Source organism: Aspergillus lucknowensis (assembly GCF_044049455.1).
Source record: "Aspergillus lucknowensis strain CBS 449.75 chromosome Unknown BJX67scaffold_59, whole genome shotgun sequence".
Lineage (NCBI taxonomy): Eukaryota > Fungi > Ascomycota > Eurotiomycetes > Eurotiales > Aspergillaceae > Aspergillus > Aspergillus lucknowensis.
In genome coordinates this window covers 118482-136700 of record NW_027263603.1, presented here as the reverse complement: position 1 = coordinate 136700, position 18219 = coordinate 118482, and the positions used below count along the sequence as shown (strand labels likewise).

General features: G+C 53.0%; 8 protein-coding genes across 8 annotated transcripts; 7 read left to right on the top strand and 1 right to left on the bottom strand.

Moving 5' to 3' along the window:
* Positions 1-62: 62 nt before the first annotated feature.
* Positions 63-458, top strand: BJX67DRAFT_385181 (uncharacterized protein; the record flags this gene model as incomplete). Its single annotated transcript, XM_071033801.1, has 1 exon — positions 63-458. One exon carries the CDS (start codon positions 63-65, stop codon positions 456-458), a length of 396 nt encoding a protein of 131 aa, XP_070881927.1.
* Positions 459-741: 283 nt separating this feature from the next.
* BJX67DRAFT_276286 (uncharacterized protein) lies at positions 742-2023 on the top strand. Its single transcript, XM_071026567.1, has one exon. The coding sequence runs from the start codon at positions 801-803 to the stop codon at positions 1965-1967; it is 1167 nt and encodes a 388-aa protein (XP_070881926.1). The 5' UTR covers positions 742-800; the 3' UTR covers positions 1968-2023.
* Positions 2024-2030: 7 nt separating this feature from the next.
* Positions 2031-5311, bottom strand: lreA (GATA transcription factor LreA). Its single transcript, XM_071030259.1, has 4 exons — positions 4213-5311; positions 4060-4154; positions 3537-3975; positions 2031-3490 (listed from the first exon to the last, which is right to left on the bottom strand). Exons 1-4 carry the CDS (start codon positions 4652-4654, stop codon positions 2079-2081), a joined length of 2388 nt encoding a protein of 795 aa, XP_070881925.1. The 5' UTR covers positions 4655-5311; the 3' UTR covers positions 2031-2078.
* A 184-nt stretch (positions 5312-5495) lies between these two features.
* On the top strand, positions 5496-7377 carry BJX67DRAFT_276291 (putative RAS small monomeric GTPase). The gene is made up of 6 exons (XM_071026568.1): positions 5496-5602; positions 6122-6199; positions 6305-6353; positions 6414-6430; positions 6495-6929; positions 6984-7377. Exons 2-6 carry the CDS (start codon positions 6148-6150, stop codon positions 7289-7291), a joined length of 861 nt encoding a protein of 286 aa, XP_070881924.1. The 5' UTR covers positions 5496-5602; positions 6122-6147; the 3' UTR covers positions 7292-7377.
* Positions 7378-9730: 2353 nt separating this feature from the next.
* Positions 9731-11327, top strand: BJX67DRAFT_276272 (Zn(II)2Cys6 transcription factor domain-containing protein). Its single transcript, XM_071026566.1, has 3 exons — positions 9731-9968; positions 10037-10134; positions 10204-11327. Exons 1-3 carry the CDS (start codon positions 9861-9863, stop codon positions 10949-10951), a joined length of 954 nt encoding a protein of 317 aa, XP_070881923.1. The 5' UTR covers positions 9731-9860; the 3' UTR covers positions 10952-11327.
* A 2258-nt stretch (positions 11328-13585) lies between these two features.
* On the top strand, positions 13586-15151 carry BJX67DRAFT_385176 (uncharacterized protein; the record flags this gene model as incomplete). Its single annotated transcript, XM_071033800.1, has 3 exons — positions 13586-13737; positions 13796-13907; positions 13991-15151. 3 exons carry the CDS (start codon positions 13586-13588, stop codon positions 15149-15151), a joined length of 1425 nt encoding a protein of 474 aa, XP_070881922.1.
* A 484-nt stretch (positions 15152-15635) lies between these two features.
* BJX67DRAFT_276258 (galactose mutarotase-like domain-containing protein) lies at positions 15636-17138 on the top strand. The gene is made up of 2 exons (XM_071026565.1): positions 15636-16443; positions 16491-17138. Exons 1-2 carry the CDS (start codon positions 15944-15946, stop codon positions 16987-16989), a joined length of 999 nt encoding a protein of 332 aa, XP_070881921.1. The 5' UTR covers positions 15636-15943; the 3' UTR covers positions 16990-17138.
* On the top strand, positions 16991-18039 carry BJX67DRAFT_276138 (uncharacterized protein). Its single transcript, XM_071026562.1, has one exon. It carries the CDS (start codon positions 17288-17290, stop codon positions 17924-17926), a length of 639 nt encoding a protein of 212 aa, XP_070881920.1. The 5' UTR covers positions 16991-17287; the 3' UTR covers positions 17927-18039.
* The last annotated feature ends 180 nt before the right edge of the window (positions 18040-18219 follow it).

Below are 18219 nucleotides of genomic sequence, written 5' to 3'. Positions count from 1 at the left end.
GGGCTCGGACACGGACAGACTGCCCAGGAAATCGTCGTGGGAAGCGCGATCGGAGGGACGATATGGCGGACCAAAGCTACAAACGACGGGGCCCTGTCCATCTTAGAGGAGATCCCCGATCGATAACCCGAGCTACTATGAAGATCCGTATCGGACGGCAGACGATGACGCAAGCAGCTATGTTCTCGCTGGGATTTCGACGCGCGATTGATTTCATGAAGGCACATACGGACCCGAAAGCCAAGCAGAGCGTCATCGTTTGGCACGTTCGGAAGGACCCCGCTGGTACGGGGTGGGAGAAGCGGGTGATCTTTGAAGACGACGGAAGCAATATCAGCACCGCCAGTGCGGCAGTTCTTGTCCCCATAGAGCCGGTTGAAGGAGGTGCAAAGGAGGCATGGCTCTATGTGACGGGATTTGCGTCCGAAAGCATGGTCGCTGTCAAGGTGAAGCTGTAGCTGCTTTTGCTCTTGTTAGGTGTCAGAGTGAATCCATATAGAGACTAAGAAGTCTGGTGACTGCTGGGGTCTGTATCGAAGGCAGGTGGTTGTCAATTAGGAGGAGAGCGGTGGGTGGGTAGATGAGAGGGTCATTTTGTATTTCAAAACAGGCCACAGCGTCCTCACATCGGTACAGCACATCGAAATCGAGATCAGAAACATGAGAATTGAAGGTCCAGACTTGGGGGCAATTGTTGTTGCCTGAGGCCGCGCTCATCCGGAGATCTTCGCGAATTGAAATCTCCAACAATTTTCGTCTCACTTCTCATCCTCCCTCCAACTCACCCCCATATCCAGCAGATGGCTTCAATCTGCATTCAGAGAGCCCGTCTCTCTCAATTCCACCCTCAATTGCCCTACCTAATCCTCCCCCCTCGACTCAACCACAGCCACAACCACTTCAACCTTCACCTTCACCTCCGCTATGCCTCATCCAAAGGAAAGTCCCACGCCCGCCCACCATCCTCCGCCCAACCCGCCGAAAAGCGTGTCCCCTCTACCTCCTCAACCGCAACAACCACCCTAGCAGACGACATAAACCCACCCCCCAGCACGCGTCCCGCCGATCTCGTCGTCCCCGAATCCCTCCCGCCCTCCGCCCCAGCAGCCGACAAGCTGAAATACTACATCGCCGTCGGCCGCGCATACGTCTCCTTCTACAAAACAGGCCTCAAGAATGTATACCACAATTACCGCGCGTCACTCCCAATCCGCCGCTCCCTAGGGATCCCGTCGTACCTACCGACCTCTCCACCCCCGAACCTCTTCTACGCAAAATCCAAATCCAAATCACCCAAGTCGGATTCGAACTCCAAGTCTACGGAAAAGGCCCTGCTCGAAGCAACCCGCACAACCCGCTCGACATTCCAACTCCTCCACCGCGCAGCCCACGACGTCCGCCGCATGATCCCCTTCACGCTCATCCTCATTATCTGCGGCGAGCTGAGCCCCTTCGTCCTCCTTGCCCTCGGCAGCGCCGTAACCCCGTATACGTGCCGGTTCCCGCGGCAGCTCGAGAAATACCGACGGCAGGGGATCGTCCGGAAACGCGCGGCGCTGAGTGCCCATTCTGCCGCGGCGAGCGGGTCAATCACGCATCCGGGGTTCGGATCGGATGAGGAGATGCAGGTTCTGGCGCGGTTTGTGCGGCGGGATTGGATTGCGCGGGCGAGTGGCGAGGAGATTCTACGTGCGTGTGCGGCTTTGGGGCTTGCGAAGACGCATGTGCGGCCTGGTTGGATGGGCGGGTTGCTGTATCGGAGGAGGTTGAAGGCGTATGCGGAGTACTTGGCGTTGGATGATGAGTTGATGAGGAAGGGTGGTGGGGTGTCGGCGCTGGAGGGGGCCGAGATTACGGTTGCTGTTGAGGAGCGTGGCGGGTATGGGGTTGCGGATGGGGAGGAAGGGTGGGAGGCTGAGAGGGTTCGGAGGCGGTGGTTGGAGAAGTGGTTATCGCGGTCCAAATAGAGGTATCTAGGTATGTAGAATAGAGTGTACAGTATCAAGTGACTTAAGTAAATCATATAATATACTCCGCTATACATTCTCATCGCAATTTGTACAATAACTCGGAACCCGCTAAGCAGCAGACCTCCACCCCACCGTCTGCGCCGCGCCCTTCACCTGCTTCGCCCAGCGCAGTCCACAGCTATTACAAAGGTCCCGGTTCCCACTCGGCCCCCTCCGCCACTCTGGCGTCGTCTTCGTCGAGCACATAGCGCAGCTCTTCTCCCCGAGAACAGCGGTCTGCTTCCGTTTCCGCTTCCTCCGCCGCGCAACGAGACGCTGCACCTCCTCCCTGAGGAGGCAGTTCTGCTTCTCCAGTTCGCGGAGCGCAAACTGCCAGTTCGAGCCGCGGGTTGGGTTTAGTTCTTCGAAGCAGGTAGAGGGGCCCTCGGTGTTGCCGGGCGAGGAGCCGGCCGTCATAGTTGCGGCGGACGTTGCGTGTTGTTCTGGGTAGTTTGGATGGGGCTTTGGGGGTAATGTCGATACTGGGGGTTGGCGGTGGCTGGGTTCGACGACGCCGGAGTCACTGGAGCCCTGGCCTTGTCCCTCACTTCGGCTTCTGGATTTACCTTGGTCGTCGGCGGTGCTCGCCGATTGAGGAGGTATCGGTTTTGGAAAGTGGACCTGCGTGATGAGGAAGGTCGGCTCGGCCGTTGGGTCGTCCTCTTTCATATCCCCTGGATATAGAGTGGTTTGGACGGCGAAGATATGGCCCTTGCGATGCCGGATTTTATGACCGAAAGTGGCTTGGTGGCCGGTGCTGGAGTAAGCTAACGCTTGCCCAATATCTGGTTCTTGGTGGGAATTGTCGCCGACGATGAGGTCTTGTATCCGTTTACCAACAAGGTCTTCCGGTGCTCGGCCAAGGACTGCGCGGGATTTCGAGGACATGAATAAGATAATGCCTGAAAGAGAGAGCTTAGCCCAGAGGCTGTCTCCTGCCGATTCGTCTTGCTCCGTCTTTGTCACCTGGCTCAGAGAATACAAGGGGATGATTCTCCCGACCAGAACCATGAATTGCCGGCCTCGCCCGGAGATATGCCACGCTCCGTGGTTTTCGAACCAAGCATAGCCTGTGTGCTTTCGGCGAATACGGTATATCACGCTAATTGACTGGCCCGACGTGCAGCCTCGGAGGTCGCGTGTGACGGGACCTATATCACTTGGGTGACAGACTGTGGACAAGGTTTTTCCGAGGAGGTCACTCGATTTGTACTCGAGGACTGTCCGACAAGCCGGGGAGAGATAGAGAAATTCTCCCTCGAAGGATAGCACAAAAATAATGTCATCTGTATTCTCGACAAGAGCATGCAGTAAGTGGCTTTTAGCCACTGGATGACCCCCGTCAAGCCTATCCAAAATTCCCGACACTTCTCTGGGATCGATCTGGGTAGCTGGATCAGAGTCATCTTGATACGCCTCCGGAGAAGGTGCCACATAACTCGGCAGCTGGTTCCGGTGATAATCGATCATGTAAGTCCCATCTAGCTCTGTTAGCCTGGTTTCATGACGTTATCGGAATCAACATACCTGGGTTTCGTCTCCTCACAGCATCCGGCTTCTCAACCAGGTCTACCTGGAATCCGACGAAATAGCGGTAATCTTTAGAATCCCATCGCACAGGAATCATCGTTACAAGGTTCATGAATGGTTGGCCCCCTTTCCTATAATTTACGATGCTGACTTGAATCTCATTCTGTTGCTCAATGGATATTCGTAAACGAAAAGCCGTGTACGAGTCGGCAAACTTCCGGGGTGCATGTGCTTCGACACGGCCATCCGGACTCTGTAGGAAACGGCAGTTCTGTCCAACGATCTCCTTTTCAGTGTACCCAGTCAGCCGCTCGAAGGCGTGCGAAACGTAGACAATTGGATGGTCTTCCATTGTGATGTCGCAGAGCACAAAGGCACATGAGAGATCAACGGGACCGATGTTGATTTTGGGATCCGGTCGTGCGACTACCTGAGCCTACACGATATGTCAGAGCAAGCGTTTGTGGGGAGGATGTAAAACTCTGTGCAGCAGCGAGGCAGGAACAGGTAGTAGGCTTACTAAAATGCCCATCATGTCAAATCCACTCCTGGAATATATGCTACTGTACAGGGTAGCTTCCCCACTCTCTGGTTTTACACCTGTCAACGTAGTGTCTTTCAGATGTTCCGTCAGCGATCCAGATTATGGTACTTTCCAAAGACACCTACTTACCCTTGCCTTGTGACGACCTCTTTGGCTGAATGTACCGGTGGGCGGACCCAGTATTTGAGGTTTGAGGTGGGGGTTGGATGTCCTGGGATTGCCCGCGAGAAGCCGGGTCCGCTAAAGAACCCAGATGAGACGACACCGTCTGATGAGGAGCTGAGCCTTGCATTGAAGGACCGGCATCTCGTGATTGATGCTGGCTAGGGTACATATTCGATGCCGGTTCCTGCGGCTGTGCGGCCGAATGACTTGGTCCGGGAGCCCTTGGTTTCAGGGATGTAGGATGATTGAGCCCGTCCTCCCCAACCTCTATGCGCGACGGATATTTAGAAAGACCGTATTGGAAATCACTTCCAGATCCCAAGTCCATCGACATCGAAGTTGCAGCTGTGGGGTCAGACGCAAGCATAGAGCTATGCGGTGGACAGGTATAATCAGCCAGAGGCATCGAAGTAAGGGGAAGGATGCTAGCTGTTCATCCTTCCCCCTATTCTGGCGCCATGGCTGGGGGGCAGAGTACTGTCCGTCATAGAAAACAAGATCGAAATCCCCAGTACCTCGATCGGCCATTACGAAAGCTCCGATCGATAGATCAAATACAGGTTGACAGGCCAATAGAGGCTTGGGAAAGTCGGTTCCTGGGAGCCGACCAGGCGAGGGTTTCCAACTTTCATTCAAGTAGGGTGTAGCATAGAGACATCAGGTTTTGACATTAGGGCCATGTAAGAAAGTCAGTCAGGGATATCTCGAGCGACGAGGAACCCGTGGGAGCGTCGAATTGCGATCATGTCATAGGCGTACAACGCATGGAACAGGCCAGAGATGGGTAAAGGAGATGGATCGGGCCGTAGAAGAAGAGAGAGATCAACATTCTTCAAGACACGACTTGACAAGCTGATGGACGTCCGCTGTACTCTTCTTTGGTCAACTGGATGAGGTGATCAAACGCCGCCTCCATGGTGGGTGGGCATGTTTGGTTCTGCCAATGAAGGCGGAGACCCTGGAGGAGGCAAGCGATTGAGTCACATGGTAGGTGGTAGCTCTGTGGTCAATCAACGGTCAAGCAGAGAGACGATAAAGAATTGGAATCGTGCAGCATTTGTTGACGCTCAACCGAAGATGAGAAAGACCTCGGGAATCCTGAGGCCGAGGTGAAGGTGTGTCACGTGGCCAGCGATTTCTCCCTTGATCAACTAAATCGATGAAGTCGATGCAGGATCTCACATTCCAGGCTGGAATCCTTCATGCTAAAGCAATCTGATTGGCTCAGCAAGGGATGGTTTCGAGGCCCCAGCTCGCCGTGGATCGATCGGGGTCCTCCCCAACGAAACTCCGCCCGAAAATGAGTCTGGGGAGCCGCGTTGTTGACATCTCTGGAGTATAGCGAGCTCGCAAGGTATGGAAATAATGTACATTCTGCCATCCCCTCAGTTCATTTCACGTGGTTTCTTGAACCGTAAGTGATCCGATGGTCAACAGGCCGCTTGCAATCGGCTGTTGTCTTTCCAATTTCTGGAGGATGACGATCCTTCGACCGTTATCACAGCCAGCTCAATTCTTCGGCATTTCAACGACGAAACGGTCCAAGGGGCTTTTTTTTTCTTTGTTTCACCACAAACCTTCGCCGTCTTTCGCTCCCTTTCCTGTGTGCATCATGGAATCTGCCTTCAGAGCCGCTCCTTACTGCCAGGGTTGATAACAGATTAGCATTCTCGGCAATTGTTATTTCTTCCTGCTCGCTTCTTGTTTGCCTCCCTTTCCGTCCCTCCGCTGGCGACAAACACACCTCGTCTCCACAAACTACGCTCTTGTTTCACGAAACCCCTATCTCAATTCCTCTGCGAGCTCTTCGTCATCCATCCACCTTTCGCTCCTATTTCTGTACAATCATACGGTGACCAACGCGGCTACTTAGGCGCGCCCGCCTCCGCCACAAACACGATGACTGACCCAAATAAAATCTCGATCACAATATGCGGGGACGGTGGATGTGGTATGTTGTGTGACAGACTCATCTCTCCAAGACGATGCGCGACACCTCGTGGTTGAAAGCGCAATTCATCGGTGGCAGCTCGTTCACGGTATTGACTGCCGATAGGTAAATCCTCCATCACATTGCGCCTGGTTCGCAGTCAATGGATACACGAGTAAGTCCACTCCACGTTTTGCTTTGGCCAAACCGTTCTAACGGGTATTCTCATCTTCAGATACGATCCCACCATAGGTATACAGCCCCTCCGCGCCATTCCTACGGGGGCTAGCAAATCTAACGCCCGCTTGTGATATAGAGGATTCATATTCGGTTACGCGCACGGTTGATGGCGAGCCCTATTTCCTATCTATTACCGATACCGCAGGCCAGGAAGAATACCGGGGTCTTTGGGCAGCGTCGAACCTGAAATCCGATGCCTTCCTCCTCGTCTACGATATTACCAGCGAGTCTAGCTTGAGTGCGTTAGATTATTTCATGGACATGATTGACATGGAAACTGATCAACGGGTGGAGGACAACCTGCGGCTGATGAAACACCTCGGCGACAGTGCGCGAGGGGTGGAGGTTGGCATGGCTGCTCCAGTCCGGATTGTTGCCGGTAACAAGTGCGACCTGAAGGAAAACCGGGTTATCAGTGCCAAAGATGGGCTAGAGTACGCCCGGAAACATAACAGTGGCTTCATGGAGACGAGTGCACGGGAGATGGTGAACATTGAGGAAACATTTGCTCGTATGGTCAAACCCTCTCTTGAATCTTGCAGAGCACAATCCTGACATGCTTTAGTTCTGGTCCGTCGAGTTGTGGAAGCGCGCCGACAGCACAATCAGAGCAACGCCGAACTAGTCAAGCCAACCCGCCATGTTGGTTTCTCTCTGAGGAAGTCCCCTAGCGGCGGGTTGTCGAAGAAAGGGTCGGTTGCGAACCTATCAAAGTCGGCAAATCAACGCCAGAGCATCTTCCACGGGCTGCTGAAGGGAGGGAAGAAGGGAAACGTAAATAAGGATGATACCGAGAAGCACCCCGAGACTACCACGGAGCGGGACACGACAGATAACGAGGCCGCGAGCCGATGGAAGCGATTGTGCTGTTGAGCGTCGTTTGAATTCAAAAAGCATCAGGCAGATTTTTGCGATCTCTATACCCTACCCGTCTGTATCTGGTACACGTTTCAAATGGACGTGCATGTATTATACCGCGGATCGTTCTCTGAGATTTCCATTACTTCTCTTGGCACATTGTATTGTTATTTCGTTTCTGCCGTTGTCAGCGATTCGCCGCTTCGAGGCGGGTTAAGACTGAGTCAATCGTGGAGTCATCCAGCGGGTTCAGGATACTGAGGCTGAGAGGTTGAAGATGTGCCGATAGCCCAGCAAATATGGCGTTGCTTTGCATCATAGGACTACCGACGTATCTCGATGACGTGATTGCTGTCCCGCTCTCTGAAGTCGACCAAGCAGTGCGCCACTTGATCTCCCACAGAAAAGTATCAGGAAAAGAATTCCTCGAAGCGAGATGGCAGATAGTCCCCGTCCAAGTCGTCCCACATTTCATTCCACCTGCCGCGAAAAGACCAATAACTGACCTGGGACGGTGAGTGGGTGGCACAAGGGCCAGCCTTGAAGTCAATTCGAGGTCAACAATCCCGAACCACACCCGCTGTCAGGGTTAGAGTTAAGTTCAAAGACCGAATGATAAAGGCAAGATAGCAGCGAGCAGGTTTACCTCGTGTCATGGGCCATTATTCCACGACAGATCGGACAAAGTCGTGCTCCAGACGAGAGAGAGCCCAGGTCAAGCTTCTGCGAGACACAGTATCGCCACCCGACCCAACCCAGGGCGTCTCCCAATGTCAAGTAATAATCATGCCTCACTGGGTAATTGTAATCGGGCGCAGTGCGGAGAGAGGGACACAATTTCATCCGAGTCCGTTCCTAGTTGATCATGGGAATGTGCAGAATCTTCCATGTTCCGATCCTAGCTCGGCCGATGACCGTTGCGTCTTGTCTGCGCGTGGGGTGCCCTGCATATTTCTCGAAACCAGTGAGTGACACCGTCAGAACCTTGAATAATGGAGCGCTACGATGGGAGGTACGATGGTACTCCGCAGTCGGTGGTGACTAACTGAGTTGCTTGAGGGAATTATTGTCCATCGCCCGCCCACTCGGCCTCGACGTGCCGATAGAGAACCCGAGCGTTGTGCCGTGAATTCCGCTTATGCATTGGATGGGGCGCATAGAGTCGTTATTGCCAGATCCAGTAACTATCTGGAACCGCAGTGACTCAAGTGTAGACAGATCCAAGGAATAATGGAGCAAGTCGCGCTGGAGGCTAATCAGCTGCGGTATGTGGTTATACACCGGCGATTATTCGCCGACTCGGGTTTTGCTCGTGGAGGAATCGTGTCGCCTCAGTTAAGAAGGAGGCATCAGGTCCTCCACCAAGAGCAACCTGCGCAGAGAACTTTGAAAACCGCCATACCACCGTCCACGCATCGGAGCCCAGTCAGGTTCCTCCCAGCGAAATCGGATTTACGGGTCGATGAGTGATCGACCTTGGCTGGTGTCCGCGGACGCCCCGTTTTCTGGGGGGCGGATGGAAGCAAAGAAACCTCATGGTGGATGATCAGATAATCAAGCCGTGCGAGTAAATTGCTCCTTCGGGAGTCGAAATGTCTCCGACCTCCGAGTCTAGCCCGACAGGAGGCTTGGCCGCTTGAGAGACGTTTCCGCGATCCGTTGCGGGAGGAGTTCGTTCGAGTTGCAATTTGCACAGAATCAATTATCTCCATGTTTTTTGCGGATACGTCTTCTGGGGCTGCCGTTTTTTTTTTTTTTTTCCACCACAAAGTTCAGCTTCTGTGAGTTTGTGGAAGAGGCTGAACCTCGACACAGTTGGATGACGAGCTGCTCGCCTCATCACCAAGATTGAGATACCAGCCAATAATATGTGGCAATCTGCGGCGTTGCAAATCCAAGATTTCAAGTTGATCGTGCTCAGTTGCAAATTCAAACTAACCAGAACCATGGTAATTTCATGTATCACGGAGAACGGGTGACAATCTCCGTTCACTCGTAATGAATGCTCAAGACATCTGAATAAGGGTTATTATCCATTCCTACCAGGATGACCGATTTTTCATAAAATATTCTTTTTTTTTTTTTTCCCTTCGCAGCTCCATCGTCAGCATTGGTCAGAATGATAGTTCCATGGGTGGCCTGGGTTAATTATAATACATAAAAGAAAGCAGCCCTCCTCCGTCGATGCTTCGCAGCTTTCCTTGGCTTCTGTTTGACTTTTTGGGTGACCATCGCATCCATACACTGTGCCCGCAGCAAGTGCAACCCTGCTCCCAATCCGGTCATCTCCTCGCCTCCATCCTCTGGCCCTCGATTCGCACATTGGCCTGAGCAAACTCGTTATTCATTACGTTGCGAACCTTCTTTCCAGGCTCCCGCCTCTTTGTATCATTGACTTTGGCGCTTGACGTATTGGCCGCCGATCTCGACCATTACCGAAGTATTGCACAACGATCGGAGAGGAGCAAAGAGAAGCTGCTGGACGATCCGCGAACTCAAAACCGCCCGCCAGAAGCGCTTTTTATGCCCCGGAATTTCCTTCCCCATCCTCGGTCCTCGAAATCTATCTTTATATCTTTACACAATGACTGCGCGCCAATCAACGCCATCATCCGACCACTCGCACTCGGATAATGGTGTGCGCAAGAGAGTATGTAAGGCTTGCGATCGTTGTAGACTTAAAAAATCCAAGGTAAGCACCCGGCCCTGGCCCAGCATCCGCTCCCGCATCAGCATCCACTGATGCACTGACCGGCGCAGTGTGACGGAGCCAAACCATGCGGTCGCTGTCGAGCAGACAATGCTCTCTGCGTCTTTGGCGAGAGGAAGAAGGCTCATGATAAAGTGTACCCCAAGGGGTGAGCAGCACCTGGCTTATTCATTGAGATATCTATGAAGTTTGCGTGAACTAACCAATGCTGGTATAGATATGTTGAAATGCTAGAACAGCAACAAACATGGCTCGTCAACGGCCTGCAAGAATTATATCGACGGCTTCTCGATGGCGAGGGGTGGCAGGGAGAACCGCTGAAATGCGAACCCAACGGCCACCCATTAACACACGATCTGCTCACACACCTCGGTGCTCTGGACCAGAGCAAGCACGAGCGGTTCGAAGAGAGCGCGGACGCCTTACAGCAGGAGCTCTGGAAGCATAGCGCCGGACACATGCAGCGCCAGGAGTCGTTAGATACCAGCTCGGACAGTGCACATTCGCCCGTCGTGCCGCAGTTCGCACCAGATCCCTTGGCTGCACGAACACTCCCCCAGACGCCACCAACAATCAACCCGCCGACATCCCTACGAATAGATGTTCCCCCTCGACCTGCCATTAAGAATGAGCACCATCGAACGCCGAGCAACGGGTTCATCACATCCATGCAGCAACCCATACCGCTACCGTGCGTAGTCAACCCGTCAGAGCTCCAGAGCGCTCAGCTACAAAACCCACAATGGACGAACCCTGGAAGCTTCGGCGGTTACGACGACATGGACCTGATGTCCGCGCAGTATAGCGGGCTACCGTTCGAGTCGCTCGACGACAACGGCGCGTCGCCAATGTTCAGCCGGCAAATGGCACTGGGGTGCGTAATACCGGGGCCGTACATGGACAACAAGAACGACTTTGACGATATAAACCAATTCCTCAATACCCAGTTGGAGATCACGTCGTAGTCTGCGATACCTGCAGCTGTACGACTATTCGCATTCATGCATTCTATTCCCATGTTCAGTTCCGGCGGGAGGCCTCGTCTTCGGGGACGGTGTTTGGTGTTGGCTAAAATACGGAGTTTCAAGATCGGGAACAGTGCTTTTCACTTCTATACCAGTATTCTGTTATCTCTACTCTTGGATTAATCTAACGATAGACGGACTACCTCCATCCGATGAGATCCATACTTTTCCAGTCTCAAAGACTTCTGAACGAGCAATTCAGTTCCTGAATTGAAATGACGTGGAATAGTTCCTCTGACTAATCAGCGCGAAGGCTGGAGCACGTCACGAGTCAAGCCGCAGCCCGTTCACTCCTTATCTCCGGTCAGCTGTCAGCCATCAAGGCGCAATACTCGTATTGCATATTGCGTATTATTGAGGAACTTGAGATCAACCACTGGCAGCATGCCCACGAAAACTTTTCTGATTATGCTCACAATCTGTCACCATAACGTTCAGGTCATCATCAACTGAGCGCCCCCACACCCAGCCTTGAGCGTTGGGGCTGAAGTCGATGCCCGAATTGCTTTTCAGATTCTTGTTAAGAGGATAAGAAATCCCAGAGACGAGGAGAATCCTCCTGTGAATCGGAAACCTCAAATCTCCGAAATACCGATACTCCGACCCCCGATCGCACCATCCAAGTCAGTGAGCGCGCTCTTTTTTTGCGGAGTAGCGGGCGCCGGGGCGGATTCCGACATGAATATTGAAGCTCATGAAATCAAACGAGGAGCGGAGTTGAGGGTTGAGGAGCAGGGTTGGCCTTGATCATTTCTTTCACAGCATGTTGCAGTTGGCAACGGTCTCTCGTGGCAGGACTTTTGAGGTACCGGACGCACTCGTATCAGGAAATATAAAATACAGAGGACTCGAAGACTCCGAGCCGAACGCACAACGCTGGCAGGTTGATTGGGTAAGCGTATAGATCTGGAGTGGGCCAGCCCGTCCAGAAACCCATCGAGTGTGGAGCTAGCGTTAGCCATCATGAATTCATGATGTGGTAACACTGGCGTCAACCTTGGAACAATTTGATCGTTGCCATATTATTGCCTCGCACGAATTAGTAAATTGTCCAGCTCCAGCTCACCGCAAAAACGTGTTTTGAGTACGAGTACGTAAAACCGTTAGTGGCTGATTTCGTACACAGGACTGTGCTGGGGCCTCATGCAAACACCATCACGCCTTAGGGTTCCTTGCCATCGGCAGGGTTTATAATCAATCGGGGTGATTTCTAATTACGACAAATCCACCGCGGCCACGCCCACAAGCCACCCCTCTTCCTTGAGGAGTTTCGTGGGGAGGAGATCCATGCTAGCCCTGCGAGTTCCCCGACCTTCCCCTCGAATTAGCCACTCATGGTACAGAGCTCGGAAGAGATCGTCTATCGAGCCGAGTCTTGTTTGGGCTTCTGCAGGCGAGGGAGGCGCCCTCCCTGTCCGTCCTCAACAGGCGATCGCAGTGATGAGTCAACTCGTCTCATAACTCAACCGAGCTTAACTGAATTACAATAACACGTTTTTAAGTTAAGCTTCAAGTTGGTACTAGTTGACGAACTGAAGTTTCGTGCTTGACCTTACCGTAATACACGGTGCCCTCAGGGCTCCAGCTTCACGTGCTGCGGAAGTATATTCTCTCATTGCAAACACCCAAGCCGCACGCGCGGCGAGCTCTGCCCCGCCCTGCCCTGCCTGCTGCGCTCTCGCTACCGAGCGCTTTGGGTATTAATTCCAAGAAATCGGATATCCCTACTATTCGCCCTTCTAGAAGGGGGTTGACCCTTTTGTCAGAGTGAGCGGTAACATGGATTCGCACAGGGGGTATGCATTGTCGGCGCCACGTGATATGAACCATCTTAGCCCTAACTACTGTAATTGACACGAGACGAGACAAGACAAGCGGATTGATCCTCAGACTTACAAAACCATCTCTAGGATAGATGGGTTCACTGGGCTAATGATGGGTCTTGTGCTCGATCTCTCTATGGGGCTATTCGCTATACCATGCTTCGAACTCCCGTCTCATTTGGATGTTGCCAGGGCTGTCCAGCTGGCCTCCGCAGACAGACGTATGGGATTCGCAAATGAAATGTGAAGTATAGATATCAAACAGCTATGAAGATAAGCCTGCTGTAGTTGGGGAATACAGGTAAGTTAAGATTCCCCGCGGTCGTGGGACTATGGAAGAATTATCCTTTCTCAAAGGATTAACCCTTGTTGTGAACTCTGCACTCGCCCCGAAGGCTCCTTTTTCAGCGGAAGGAGGAGTATAGGGACATTGCCAATAAAAGGGGGTGGGAAGGGGGAAAACGAAAACGATATTCCTTTCAGCTGAATGCTTCAGGCAAATGGGCTGCAGTGCCCATACCTACTACTTAAATTAGCGATAATCATCAACCTTTGTTTCTGGCAGGCGCAGTCGCCTTTCACTGTCGCGCGACGAAGGGTTCCCTCTCTTTGTTCGAGAATAACCAAAAGCGTCTTTATGAGGAGTGACTATATAGAGAGAAGAACCCCATTTCTTCATTTTGACAACTTTCTCTGCGTCGAACACTTCTCTCCATTCAGGCAATCCAAATCAAATTCCCATCCCCGACCAATGCCATACTACGACCACAGCTGCGCAAAGTCAACGGCCTGGCTACCAGAACCCGCATTCTGGGATAATTTGTCCAAGATCTGGCTGTCTAAACTCGCCTTGAACGAGCTACAACGGCGGGAAAGTAGTGACAAGCCAACTCGGCCCCAAAGGTATTGTGTCATCTATCCATCCATCCATCCCCTTTGGGTTACTAATAATATCATACAGGCCCCGATCTAAGTCTGTAACTAACGTACTCCGTCGGTTTGGACCAGATCGCTTGGCGGAGCTGAAGGAGTTGGCGGCGTCTGGCGGCCCTGATATCTCTGACCTTCGAGATGTATGTGCTGTGCTTCGTTGTTTCGAGGCTCTCCCCCATTATCCTAGGAGTACTGCAGTAATGCTGAACGCTATCAACTGCAGTACCCGCCACCCCGCAATCTCGGTGCACCCTCTCTCGAACCTACTGAGCTGGCTTCAACGGAGATAGAGGACTCCGCAGGCGTAGAGGAAAGAGTGGGAGAATCCAGTTCATCTGCGAGCATGAGCACCTCCAACAAGTCCCCGATTAAGACCCGACGCAGGGGCGGCTCCAGGTATTCTCTCCGCAAGACGCTTCGCAAACCCGTTGTCAAAGCCCCCATCAAGAAAATGTGCCGCAAAAGGCTTCGTCAAACGTTCCCCCACAGGACGAAGGGCGTCACGGCCTACGATCCAAACTTTCAGCAACATCTCGTAGACAACAAGGTCTACCCTTCTGGATTCCGCGATCCTAATGGCCGACAACCGGAGCCGCCCAAAAATTTGAAAAGCATTAGGGCACGGCTACCACGCTCACGGCGGTCCCTTTTACCGTTGATTTTCGACCGATTGTTCAAGGATTTCGAGGAGGTGAATGACGCCGCTCAGATCGAGCAAACAGTTATGGAATCGGTGATTCCACTGCTCGAAGGCACAACTGGTACTCGTGAACGTTCTGGAGGGCAGCGTTTCGAAAATCTTGCCCCAATTACTGGCGTGAAACTAGCTGCGGCAACCCCAGGTCACTTTTACGGGTCGCACCCGAGCACCCTCGATCGCCAGATACGTGACGAATTGAGTGACAAGATTGTTCCGTCAAAACAGAGGCACAGACTGATCGTACCAAATTTCTTCTTGGAGGTCAAAGGACCTGATGGCAGCACAAATGTCGTAAAGAGACAGGCCTGTTACAATGGCGCATTAGGAGCACGCGGTATCCATACCCTGCGGACGTACCGAGAAGAAAATGAAAACGATTGCTACGACAGCAACGCCTACACAGTCTCCTCTACCTACGAGTCAGGCCCAGGTACGCTGACACTGTATGCGACTCATCCTCAGATATCCAGTGATCCAAACGGCCGTCCAGAGTATGTAATGACCAAGATCAATAGTTGGTCTATCACTGGGAACCCGGAGAGTTTTCGAGCAGGGGTGTCGGCGTATCGAAACGCCGTTGACTGGGCAAGGGAACAAAGGGAGGCGTTCGTGGAGCAAGCAAACACGAAGGTCTCGCGCAAGAGAAAGAGGTCCCCCGAGCAACAAGGAGAGGAAGAATCTTGATTGTCTTGGCAGAGAGATCGCGAGCCGCTTTGTCAGCGGAGATCGATTTGTGATTTCGGAACGCCTAAGCTCCGCGGCGGCCGACCGACAGCGGGTGTGGTCGACCGTTTTTCTTTTCTGGTGGAAGAGGATGCCGATGTTGTTAGTCTTGTTTGAAAATTACAGCAATAGACCTTGGAGCGTTGACGCTGTTTGGATTGTCTGTCCTGTGCTTGATAGGAATTGGTACGCAGGATCGATCACCTGGATCAGTGAGTGATGACGAGGAATTTCTCCTGCAGGCCATTCTCAGGGCGATGGTGTGCCGCTGAGAGCACAGACGCTGTTGTGAAGACAACTGCCAGTGCTTGCCTTTTCAGCAATTCGTCCATCGAGAAGACGAACCAATCTGACAGCTTCAGTCCAGGGCCCCGTTGAAGCATCGCAGCCGCGAGGATAAATTGTCCGAGACGACGGCTATTTAAGCTCCTCATCAGCGGGCAACTTCAAACAAAGGAGGCCCCATTATCGCGGATCTCTCTCGGTGAGAGATTACCCGACGGCAGTTTTAGCCTAATCGGGAAGCTCTCCAGTTGACAGCTGATAGCTCGCGAAATTTATCCGCAGGGGAAGGCGAAAGGCCACCTGTCGTAGAGGGTAAATTGGCCTTGACGCGGGCGAGTGTTTCGGTCTTGCGGGGTAGAAAACGGTGGCCCCTCCATGCCACCTGCATCTCAACCTTGGAAGATCTCTCCGAACAATAATTCTTCACAACCAAGTCACAAGCCATAGGAAGAAGACTCAATTAGCAAAATGGGCGACCACACCTCTGTCAAATTCTCCAACCTCGCTGCCATAATCCAGGAATTCAACGTCGACGGCCAGAACATCGTCCAGGGATTCACGAAGAAAGAACACTACGAGAAGTACAACCGGCCCTGGTTCGGCGCGACGATCGGTCGCGTTGCGAACCGCCTCAAGGGCGGCGTTATCACCAGCCTCAACGGGCGCGAGGTCCAACTTGAGCAGAACGACGGCGCGAATGCCCTGCATGGTGGCAGTCGCGGGTATGGCAGGCAAGAGTTTGAGGGCCCCACGGTTGTGAAGCGCAATGGGAGGGAGGCCCTGCTTTACACTTATCTGAGCCCTGATGGGGACCAGGGGTATCCTGGGACTGTGGAGTTGAAGGTGTACTACGTTGTCAGCGAGGTGGTGGAGGATGGGCAGCCGCGGTCAATTCTCGATATCGAGTATGAGGCTGAGCTTGTTGGCGATGAGGTTGAGGAGACTGCCGTCAATATTACCAACCATAGGTACCTCACCCTTCAAATGAATAATTGTAACATGCTGAACATTGAAGCTACTTCAACCTCAGCGGCGGCCCCAGCGCTGCAGAGGGCACCATCGCCAAACTCGCGACGCGAGACTACCTCCCTCTCGACGGCGGCATCCCGGTCGGCCATGTCGAGCCGCACGCAATCGACACGACGCAGCCATTCGAATTCGGACCCAGCGCGCCCTTCGACGACTGCTTCATCGTCGCCCGAGACCAGACAGACGTGACAATCGACACGCGCAGTCGGCCTTTGAAGCTTCTCGCCGGGTTCTTCCACACGGGTACCCGCATCAACCTGCAGGTGTCCAGCACCGAACCGGCGTTCCAGTTCTACGCGGGTCATATGATTGATGTACCCGAGGTGGACGCGGAGAACCCTGCGCGTGGCGCTTTCTCTGGATTCTGCATTGAGCCGAGTCGGTACGTCAATGCGGTCAATGAGCCTGAGTGGCGTCATACGGTGATCTTGAAGAAGGGCGAGAAGTATGGGAGCAAAATCCAGTACATGGCATGGAGGAGCTAGACTCGTCGCATACCCTGTAGCTAATTGGCGTACCTTTGCTTCCCCCCCAAGTCCTGTGTATTGACGTCTAAACTGTTACAAATCCACTGAGTATCTCAGGCGCGTTGCCGTTCAACCGATTCATCTCATCCTGTCTGGCTTGTCATTCAACCAAAGGGCCCACCAGTGAAAATTCTTCAGAACCGTCAGCATTAGATCCACTTCGATACATCGATCCAGTCTGTCGGAGCCGGGGAACAGTTAGTAAGCTCACTCATTTTCCTCTGTCAGCCCATGGACCGTTGGATCGATGTGATCGATGGAGATGGCTCTGTCCCTGAGCGCCAAGGATTCTAGAAAAAGCGATTGTTCTAGCGCACAACCCCATCGCCAGATGTTGACCGTTGGAGAGAATTGTAAATTACAAGCTCGGATCAGACAGCCTTGTCCCAGCCTGCGTACCGTATTGTATCGCGTACGGACGATCGCTCGGAGTCGCAGCTCGGCTCGGAGACACGAGCATCCAGCGTCCGGTGCTTGCTCAGGAAACCCCAGCGACAGGGAATGCTTGAGCCCAGACTTGGCTAGTTGTTCTGCAGTTGCCAGTTGCACTTCACTGGCGGGAAAGTCACCTACTGCGCCAATCCAGTCAGGCGATGAGCAGTCACGTCATCAAACGAAATGCCCATGTCGAATTGAACGCGGTATGGCCCCAGGCTCCTTGAACGCTCCCAGCCTGGCGTACATCAGGCCTGTCGTTCAGGGCTTTGTCGAAGCCAAGACTGGCCTTGGCGATGCCTCCCAGCCTCCCAGCCTCCCAGCCTCCCATGGCATCATTGTTGACGGACGGCTCTGTTATTCGAATGAGAAGGCGCCTTCGTCGCGATACGTCCTTATTGTGTCACAAACACGGAGATCCTTTCACCGGAGCGAGCCGTATATCCGACTTAAGTCCTGACTCCTGACTCGCTTGACTTGATTTTGATCGTGCGGGGGGTGGTCACCGGCTTCAAGAAGGGGAAACGCGAGGGCGCTGATTCAGTGCTATCACAAGGTCCACGTTCGGCGGGCGACCGGGGTTTGGAATTGCACTTTCACCTCGAGATTGTTTCTCATTGCTCGTTGCCTTACCCCGCACTCGAGTCTGAGTCTGGAGTCTTGTTTTTGGATTGTCCCCTGGAGTGATGAACGGAGCTGAGCAGGTTAGTTTGCCGGAGTTCTTTGATATGATGACAAGTCACATGCGTTGCA